The following is a 9363-nucleotide window of genomic DNA, read 5'->3' on the forward strand; positions in this document are numbered from 1 at the left end:
TGCAAAGTGTATTAATGTTCTTACGAGTCTATTCATTTCGGAAGAATGTTATTTCAGTGCATAAATGACATTGTTGGCATATGTATGTATACATGTTTGCATGTCACAGATGGGCTCTCACTATTATACCTTGACAGATTTCATTACCAAACTATGGAATCTATGCAGCCTTTAATATTTATGCCTTTGGAAAAGTATGCATTTAGCACATAATACTGAACTTTTTTCAGCTTAGTAGCTTTGCGTGTTTTTATTTTGAAGTTAAAGCCAGTCGCACTCAATATATGTACATTTCCTAGAAATCCTGAATCGCACCACTGGTTCCAAGAAAACAATAGCAGTACCAGTGATCTGCAGTAGCGCACAATTAATTTGGGTATACTGCTAACACAAGCAAAATTCATGCAGCACACAAGGGTGTTGAATGAGACACATTGAAAAGACATCTTGTAAAATGCCTCTTCTATAGCCAGCATTTCATAACAATGTTTAAGTGGCAGCAAAATTAGCAAAAAAAAACAAAATTTCATTCTTGCAAATAATGTACATGTGTTGTCCTGCTTTGATTGTGACTAAATAAATACATAGGAAATGAATGGCATGTAATGCCGTGCACTGATTGACTAGACTGCATATATTATGGATTGCATGTCTAGAAAAACTGAACCCACATCTTAACAGAACTAAGGAGGAAGAAAGGCATGTCAGCTGGCGGCAGGTCCAGTATCCTTTGAAGCATCTGCGCCAGTCAAAAAAAAGGGAAAAAAGACCAGACTCATTTATAGTAAGGCCAGTAAAAGCCAAATGCTTAGCATAAACATGACTAAGAAATAATCTATACATATTAGAAAAGTTTGCGAATACACTTTGTTTTCTCTCGGTAATGGGCATGTAATGCGCACACCACTTTTAAACATTATAGGACTGATGCACTCATGATGCATAGTTATACTTGTTTTAAGTGTGGCCTTTCAGTGGCTGTCCTCACAAGACTGAACAATGGCATAAAAGAAACAAATACAACACATAAAAAACTGCTTAAAATCTGCAGGCATAAGCATAGTGCCAGAAGACAGGTATAATTCATTCTAGAATTTAAAATGCCTTTTCACGTTCACCTAAAGCATCTCCAATGTCCTTTTGCTGCCTGGAAGTAAATATTTATATCTTTCTTTTACACTGCATCATGTAAGCAAGTGGCCCTGAACGCCAACTCTACTTGGGGTTCCCAGAATTTATTGTCTAAAGTAAAATTCTTCAGAATGTATACAAGTTTCCCTATGGCCACAGTAAAGTATGATGTCACAACATCATGCATAGATGGTCGTTGGAAGTTATCTGGTGATTGAGAACAGACTAATATAAGTAGAGTTTAGAACGCCAAGACAAAATGTTAATCCCATACCGTGCACTTCTGATATAGAACCAACAGTCGATTTTAATAAGATGTAAACATGCTACATGATGCTGACTCAGTTAAAAATGTAAGTATATCTTAAATTTCTATATAAAAACTACCTGAACACTAAGCTTAATGTAACGTGCTGGCTTTTTATCCGCTCGCAAACTGCAATTCTTCAACCAGGCAGTTGCTGCTTGGCGAATGGCATCGGTCATCACATTTTCCCACGTGGTATTGCTACGAATAGCTTCTGGAATACCAAACCATCTAGTCAAACAGTGCAAGTAGCACGTGTACACGGTATCAGCAGTTGTGGCTGATATCCGGACCATTGCTACATACGAACAGATCTGCAACTCATAAATAAAATTTGTGAAACATAAGTTCTATGGAACTGCAAGGGGGAGGAAGGCTTATAAAAGAAAAATATGTCCACCCGACTTAGCTACACTGGATGGATATTTTTTTCAAATGTGTTCATGTTTTTATTTTTTTCATTCAAAACAGCATGTATTTTGTGAGTAAGAGTCACTGCACTTATGTCCAGTCAAACAGTAGCCCTCTGAACTTACCTTCCATGACACTGTAGACATGCACGTCACTGAAGCTCTTTTTCCGCCGCTGGCCTAGAGTCTAGCTTAAGTTTCCACCCAAACTGTCTGAAAATCGTGGGTAGGATGCCCGCAGTAAAGCTTCTTAAGTACCAGCCCCCCATAACAGAGAGCCGTTGTGTCTGAAAAAAAATTTTGGAAGAGAACAAAAGGGATTCAAAGCCGAAAACACCAAATATACACACTGTGGATATTACAGTGGCTGCATGAAGGCGGGTATGAAATCCCCAGAAAAGGTAAGGCAGAACAGCAAATGACACTAGATGATTATGCATTCCAGAGAAATTACTGCAGCAATATTTACACACAAAAACTACCAAGATGTAAACAGCCATAGTATAAAAATGTATTAACTGAAACTACTGCGTATACAACTCAAAAACATGAAGCCACACAATTTGAATAAAACAATGAAGTCAATTTAACATGCATATAAAAGGCATTAGTTACACCTGGCACGAGTTATAAAAATATGCTCATGTAGTCAATTCATAAAGCTTTTACTTACAAGGTGTCATCAGCATGCAGGATTGGAGCTCTGCTCGGATTCTAATGTGGTCACGGTTTCTTTGTTCACCAAAGGCAGCTTGTAATCAGCCACTGCCATTCTGCCAGTTTCGTTGGGAACACCGAGAGCTGCTAGGAGCCTTTCATCTTGACGTCTTATAGTCTTCCCATGTCTGTGATTAGTACGTGAATGTCTGAAAGCACCTAAAAAAGATAGACAAGAGCCATGCACTTTGACAGCTTGGACGGTAGGTAATAACATGTTGCAGGCCGCAACTTTTACATGCATGAGTATACTCCTGTATAGCTGCACATGTTTGATCCTGCTCTGCTCGTTGTGAGTACTTCAAGTCCCATCCAAGCTTTTGGGAACTAGTGCCATCATTCCCTATCTGAGGTGCAACCTGGCTCAAGATTATGTCACCGTGGTTGGTATTCTTTGCTGAAATCATGGCCTCACTGCACTACGGGTAGCATTCATCCATAGAATCATACTTTGCTATCATACTTTGCTGTTCAAGGCCTTGGGTACTACAAAAATGAATCAAAGCGTATCTTATACAATGGGCAACAAGGAAGTTCGCACAGTCTCATTTTGTTTTTGTGCGCCGCTTTGCTTTTGGATAACGTAGGTACAGCGCAACAATTTTTGGAAGGAAACTGTCGTGTTCCGGGGCTTCCATGAACGAAGAGGCAGACTGTACTTGAACATGCTTTATTGCATGGTGGCAACTTAAAAGTGGCAGAATTACAGCCAAGGAATACAAGGACAAAATGCACACCCAGTCTTGAAGCCAGCGATTATATACACATAGTGGGCGAGGGTGATTTGATCGCGATATGGGCCGCGTGACAGCAAGGAAACGCTATCACGCTATGACGCAAGTACACGTGTACAGATATGCGACATCCCCCCACACTTATTTTGGAAACACGGGTATAACCGCGACAGTTTATGGCACATAGCGATCAGGTGGGCGGTGCTGTCTCTGTGGGTAACGATGTTCGTTTGCAGAGTTTGAAGGCTCCACCGGTTCACGCTGAATGATCGCCGTGGTGCCGTTATCGGTTGAAGAGTCGGCAGCTGGGACCTGTACTGGAGGTTCTTGATCTCTTCTCACGAAGGGTAGCTCGAAGTCAGTGGTGTCGGCGTTACCCTTGCGGATGTGGTTTTGGTGACGCACCCACTGGAAAACACCACGTGGAGTCATGACACTTAAACGGTATGACACAGGTCCCGTACGCGCGAGAACTGTTGCACAGAGCCACTTTGGTCCAGGTCGAAGGTTGCGCACCCGAACGTCATCACCAACACCGAAGATTTTCTCACGACACGGGTGACGCCTTGTCTGACGAAATTGGCGCTGTGACACTTTGTTCTCGACCGATGGTCGCACCAGGTCTAGCCTTGTCCGTAGGCGCCGTCCCAGGAGCAAGGTGGAAGGAGCTTCCCCTGTCGTAGCATGAGGCGTATTACGATACGCCAAAAGGAAGTCTGCTATTTCCGCAGTCGCTATCCTCGGATTGGTCTTTCGAAGCGCTGCCTTCAAAGTTTGGACAAAACGTTCCGCCAAGCCGTTGCTGCTTGGATGATACGGTGCGGTACGTATGTGTCTTATACCCCTTTGCTTGAGGTAGACTTGGAATTCTGCAGAGATGAACTGGCTTCCGTTGTCGGACACCACTGTTTCCGGAAAACCAAATCTGCAGAAAAGTTCATGAATACATGCTATGGTTGCTTCTGAAGTAGTAGTGGTCATGGGACATACTTCTGGCCACTTCGAATTAGCGTCGACTACCACTAAGTATGAAACACCTTTTATGGGACCTGCAAAATCGACGTGCAGGCGTTGCCATGGACGCGTCGGCCAGGACCAAGGATGGAGCGGTGCTTTCACTGGTAAACTGCGTGTCTCAGCGCATGTTTGACAAGCGGCAACACATCTCTCTATGTCATGGTCGATGTTTGGCCACCACACATAGATTCTTGCCAACTCCTTCGTGCGCACCACTCCCGGATGTCCCTCATGCAATTCATCTAGGACAAATTGACGAAACTTTTGTGGTACCACAACACGCATTCCTAGCATGACACAACCTTGATATAAAGAAAGCTCTAGCTTCCTGTAGAAGAATGGTTTCAGGTCTGCAGACACGTTAGTCGGCCAGCCTGACAAAATGTGCTGTACTACTTGACGAAAAACTGGATCACGTGCAGTTTCTTCTGCGATTTGTTTACTGCAGACAGGCATGCTGTCTAAACGCAAAAGCAAAAAATTTTCTTCGGCCGCATCCCTGCCAGGTTGCTGAAGTGGAAGGCGCGACAAGCAATCAGCGTCCACATTCTGAGCTGAAGGGCGATACTGCAAAGAAAAAGCATATGCAGAAAGTGTGACTGCCCAGCGCTGAAGTCTGGCGGCTGCTATCGCTGGAATGCCTGTTTTGGGTCCAAATATTGTCTCAAGTGGCTTATGGTCTGTGAGCAACGTAAAATTGCGTGCGTAAACGTAGTAATGAAACCTCTTGACACCAAACACCAGGGCTAATGCCTCTTTCTCTAGTTGGCTATAACCTTGTTCAGCCTTTGTCAGTGTGCGTGAAGCATACGCTATTGGATGAACTTGCCCTTGTAAAATGTGCGACAGAACCGCACCTATTCCATAGGCGGAAGCATCACACGACAGCTGCACTGGCCAACTGGGGTTGTAGTGTGTCAAAATAGGCTTTGACGTTAGCAGTTTCTTTACATAAACTAACGCACTTTGACAAGCGGCATTCCATTCCCAAGCTTCGGTATTGCGTAAGAGCTTGTTCAGGGGAAACAGTATAGATGACAGATTCGGAACAAACTTTCCATAGTAATTTATGAGCCCTAGCAGCGACTGCAGTTGCTGCTTATCTTTCGGAGTCGGTGCATTCGTGATTGCGACCAACTTTTCATCCGTCGGCCGAACACCGTCTTTCGTTATCACATGACCTAAGTATTGGAGTTCATCGCGAAAGAAATCGCACTTGGAAAGTTTTAGACGCATTCCGCGTTCTGATAGCCGTTTCAGCACTGCTTTGAGGTTAGACAAATGTTCTGCTTCCGTGCGGCCCGTGATCAGTATGTCATCGAGATAACACGTCACGCTGTTCAGTCCTTTCAATGCGTTATCCATAATACGCTGAAATATTGCGGGAGCCGACGAAATGCCAAACAGTAGGCGGTTGACTAAAAATAGACCTTTGTGCGTGTTCAGCGTCAGATATTGCTTGGACTCGTCATCCATTTCGACCTGCTGGTACGCTCTGCTCAAGTCTATCTTCGAAAAATGTTTTCCACCTGCAAGTGCGGCAAATAGCTCGTCCGCTTTTGGTAGAGGATACCTTTCGATGTCGAGTATTGAGTTTAGCGTGACTTTGTAGTCACCGCATAATCTGACTGAACCGTCGCGTTTGACCACTGGCACGACAGGCGTAGCATATGGGCTCGTTGTAATGGGTGTAATTATCCCTAGCTCTTGTAGCTTGGTTAATTCGTGTTCGACAGCAGTTTTTAGTGCGAAAGGCACACTTCTAGCTTTGAAAAATTTAGGTCTTGCCTCATCCTTGAGGAACAGAGTAGCCTTTTCACCTTTTACTGTGCCGAGTTCGTCCTTGAACAGGTCTTGATAGCGGCTTAGCAAGGACTCGAGCTCAGGCGATTTCTCGGAGCTGCTTGTCTTCCCCAGCTGCATGTGGCGAAGACCTTGGATTTGCGTCCAATCCAGCTGGAGGTGCTGCAGCCAATTGCGCCCCAGTAGCGGCTGGCCATCCTGGCGTAGCACGTACAATGGCAGGCGCTGGGTCTGTGCGTTGCACTGGACTGCCACAAATGCTACTCCGCAGGGCTTCACACGTTCATTCGTGTAGGTTCTTAGGGTAAGGCTTGTCCTGCGAAATTGAGCACTTGGAAAAAGCGAACGAAACTGTGAAACAGACATAACTGATACAGCGGCTCCTGTATCGAGTTCCATGTTCACTGGTAGGTCGTTAATGGTAACTTCGACCATGATCGGTTTTGCTCTTACTTCTGCAGCGGCTTTCACGCTTTGCAAGTTGCTGTGCGGCAGTGCCAGGGTACGAACATGTCGCTTATGTTTGCCTGGCGATTCTTTAAACTGTCTGCTCCGACAAGCACGCTTGATGTGGCCCTTTTTGTTGCACTGAAAGCATTTGGCATTCATATACCGACAAGAGTTTGCTGCGTGTTTCAATGACCCGCAGCGATAACATGAGGCAGAAGTTTGTTCAGTGCTGTTAACTTTGTGGACGTCATATTCTGTCGGTGGCGTTGATCGCGTAGCAGACGCACTTTGAATAGCCGCTTCGATAGCTATTGCACGATCGACTGCTGTTTGAAACTTAAGCTGGTTGTCTTCTGCAAATAAGTTACGTTGTATGTCAGCACGAAGCAGCCCACAAACAAATCTGTCCCTTAAGGCTTGATCGAGAAAAGTGCCGAACTCGCAAGTTTGTGCGAGCCTCCGCAGCTCTGCGGCATACTGAGCAGTAGTCTCTTGCGGTAATTGCGAGCGGCGATGAAATTTGGCTCTTTCTCCAATAATGGAGAGTTTTGGGACAAAGTGGCTTCGCAGTAGCTCTAGAAGTTGCTCAAAAGACTTCTTAGTGGGAATCTCCGGAGACGTTAACGACTTCAATAATGCGTACGTCTTCGGTCCTACCATGCTTATCAACGTATCAGCCTGCTGCTCAACCGGGACCTTGTTAGCCCGTAGAAATGCTTGGAGCCGTTCCTCGTAACTAGTCCAATCGGCGGAAGACTCATCGAATGGTTCTACTTGCCCCAATTGTGACGACATGGCTGCGTTGACTTGTTGTCTCGTGGCCGTCTACCAGGGTCCAGGCTGTCTACCAGGATCCAGGCTGTCTACCAGGATCCAGGCTGTCTACCAGGATCCAGGCTGTCTACCAGGATCCAGGCTGTCTACCAGGATCCAGGCTGTCTACCAGCATCCCATCTTCGTCGCCAAGACTATGTCGTGTTCCGGGGCTTCCATGAACGAAGAGGCAGACTGTACTTGAACATGCTTTATTGCATCGTGGCAACTTAAAAGTGGCAGAATTACACCCAAGGAATACAAGGACAAAATGCACACCCAGCCTTGAAGCCAGCGATTATATACACATAGTGGGCGAGGGTGATTTGATCGCGATATGGGCCGCGTGACAGCAAGGAAACGCTATCACGCTATGACGCAAGTACACGTGTACAGATATGCGACAGAAACAAACAGCGTACTACATAACGCAGGTATAGCGTTGTTTCCTGTCTCCGCTTCCTTACAAAAGTTGTTGCGCTGTACCTACGTTATTCAGTATTTACCAACTCGCCCAAATCAAGCTGTTGTTGCTTTGCATTTGTTCTTCACAAACTGAATGCAGCGGACGTATATAAAACGCACGTGCTTACATCTCGACGCAATCAGTCGGGGACGCAGATATATTATTCGCATAGTGATGCAGTTCTAAGACCATCAACGAAGTAATATAAGTCAATAAGCGGCATAGCTCGCGTTTATATAATTACAGCACCAGCTTAAAAAATTCGCAACTTTCGACCACGAGGAAACTAGGCGGCGACTCCGCGAGAAGTGGTTCCCGATGTAACAATTTTAGCACGGTCAGTCGATGCTAACGGCCGTGAATGATCCCACACCAACCAAAATGTAATGCCAACCTGACGAGCTTATATATAGTGTCCGTGACATCGGACGTGCCGCGAGGAAATTCGAAACAACAGCCGTTGCATGAGAAACAATCAACCAAGAGGGTCAGGGTGCTACAATCGTGTGACAGAGCTTCCAAAAGAGAGAAAAACTTTAACCACTTACCAAAACGAAGCTGAGCCATCAACGCAGGAACACACAGAGAATGCGATGTGCACACGAAACCGACCCGTTGAATCCTTTGCAAAGTGCGGGCGCGCGGCCATGCGTGACACGGCAAGCGCGAACGGAGACAATGCACGGCAGCATGGCACGGCAGGCGCGGGAGCTAGCGTTGGAAGCGGCCAAGCCATAGTAGCGCACCAACTGTTGCGCCGCACCATGTTATACTATCCTGTGAAACTTCGTTCAAAATGTTTTATTAAAGCTTTTACGAATTGCGTAATAACGGTACACATTTTATTGAAAGGTTTTGTTGTATTGCCATCACGGGCACACGAAACTATGGCCCGGCTTTCAGTTTGAGCTGACGCGGTAGGTTTGAATTGGCCATGGAGGAAGGTACCTTCCTCATTGGCTGATACTTGGTACGCGCGCTGTAACCGTCTAACTAGCGGCCTATGCGAAATCGGCTCGAGCATAAACCTTGCAGTACGCTGGTAATACACTGTTTTGTGCGGAGAGCTGTTATATGACGATGCCATAACGATGTAATCATTCTACTGATGGTGCTGTGGAAGGAATCGTTGCAAGCTGGTAGTAAAAATGTGAGCGAGTTTTGCTTGCAAGACTTGGAGATTGACTTTAAAAACGTGTACCAGAGCCTGTACGTCTCCACCTGGTCTTACACCAGAAGTCTTCAAGACTAGACATATAAGCTATACAGAAGACGTCTAATTTGGAGCTTAACTTAGCACTAGCCGTCTCAAGCTGGGTCAAGCCGAGTCAGGAAGGCTTGTAGCCGACTTTTGCTTCCTGGGTATTTCATAGATATGTGAATTATAGCGTGCTTGTTTAGCAGTAGACTTGCTGCAGTGACGCCGGCGCTCAATGTTCGGCACCTTTTTCAGTAAATGACGTGCATGACCACGCTGTCAGGTTATCACGGAATTAATTAGCCGTTGTTAATTGA

At 45.5% G+C, this 9363-nt stretch overlaps 2 protein-coding genes across 2 annotated transcripts; both read right to left on the reverse strand.

Annotated features, from left to right (window-relative positions):
• Positions 1 to 3291: 3291 nt before the first annotated feature.
• Positions 3292 to 4483, reverse strand: LOC125944929 (uncharacterized protein K02A2.6-like). The gene has a single exon (XM_049666360.1). It carries the CDS (start codon positions 4278 to 4280, stop codon positions 3474 to 3476), a length of 807 nt encoding a protein of 268 aa, XP_049522317.1. The 5' UTR covers positions 4281 to 4483; the 3' UTR covers positions 3292 to 3473.
• A 4-nt stretch (positions 4484 to 4487) lies between these two features.
• On the reverse strand, positions 4488 to 7441 carry LOC125944928 (uncharacterized). Its single transcript, XM_049666358.1, has 2 exons — positions 6137 to 7441; positions 4488 to 4883 (listed from the first exon to the last, which is right to left on the reverse strand). Exons 1-2 carry the CDS (start codon positions 7362 to 7364, stop codon positions 4852 to 4854), a joined length of 1260 nt encoding a protein of 419 aa, XP_049522315.1. The 5' UTR covers positions 7365 to 7441; the 3' UTR covers positions 4488 to 4851.
• Positions 7442 to 9363: the final 1922 nt, after the last annotated feature.

This window comes from Dermacentor silvarum, chromosome 4 (genome assembly GCF_013339745.2).
Source record: "Dermacentor silvarum isolate Dsil-2018 chromosome 4, BIME_Dsil_1.4, whole genome shotgun sequence".
Taxonomy (NCBI): domain Eukaryota; kingdom Metazoa; phylum Arthropoda; class Arachnida; order Ixodida; family Ixodidae; genus Dermacentor; species Dermacentor silvarum.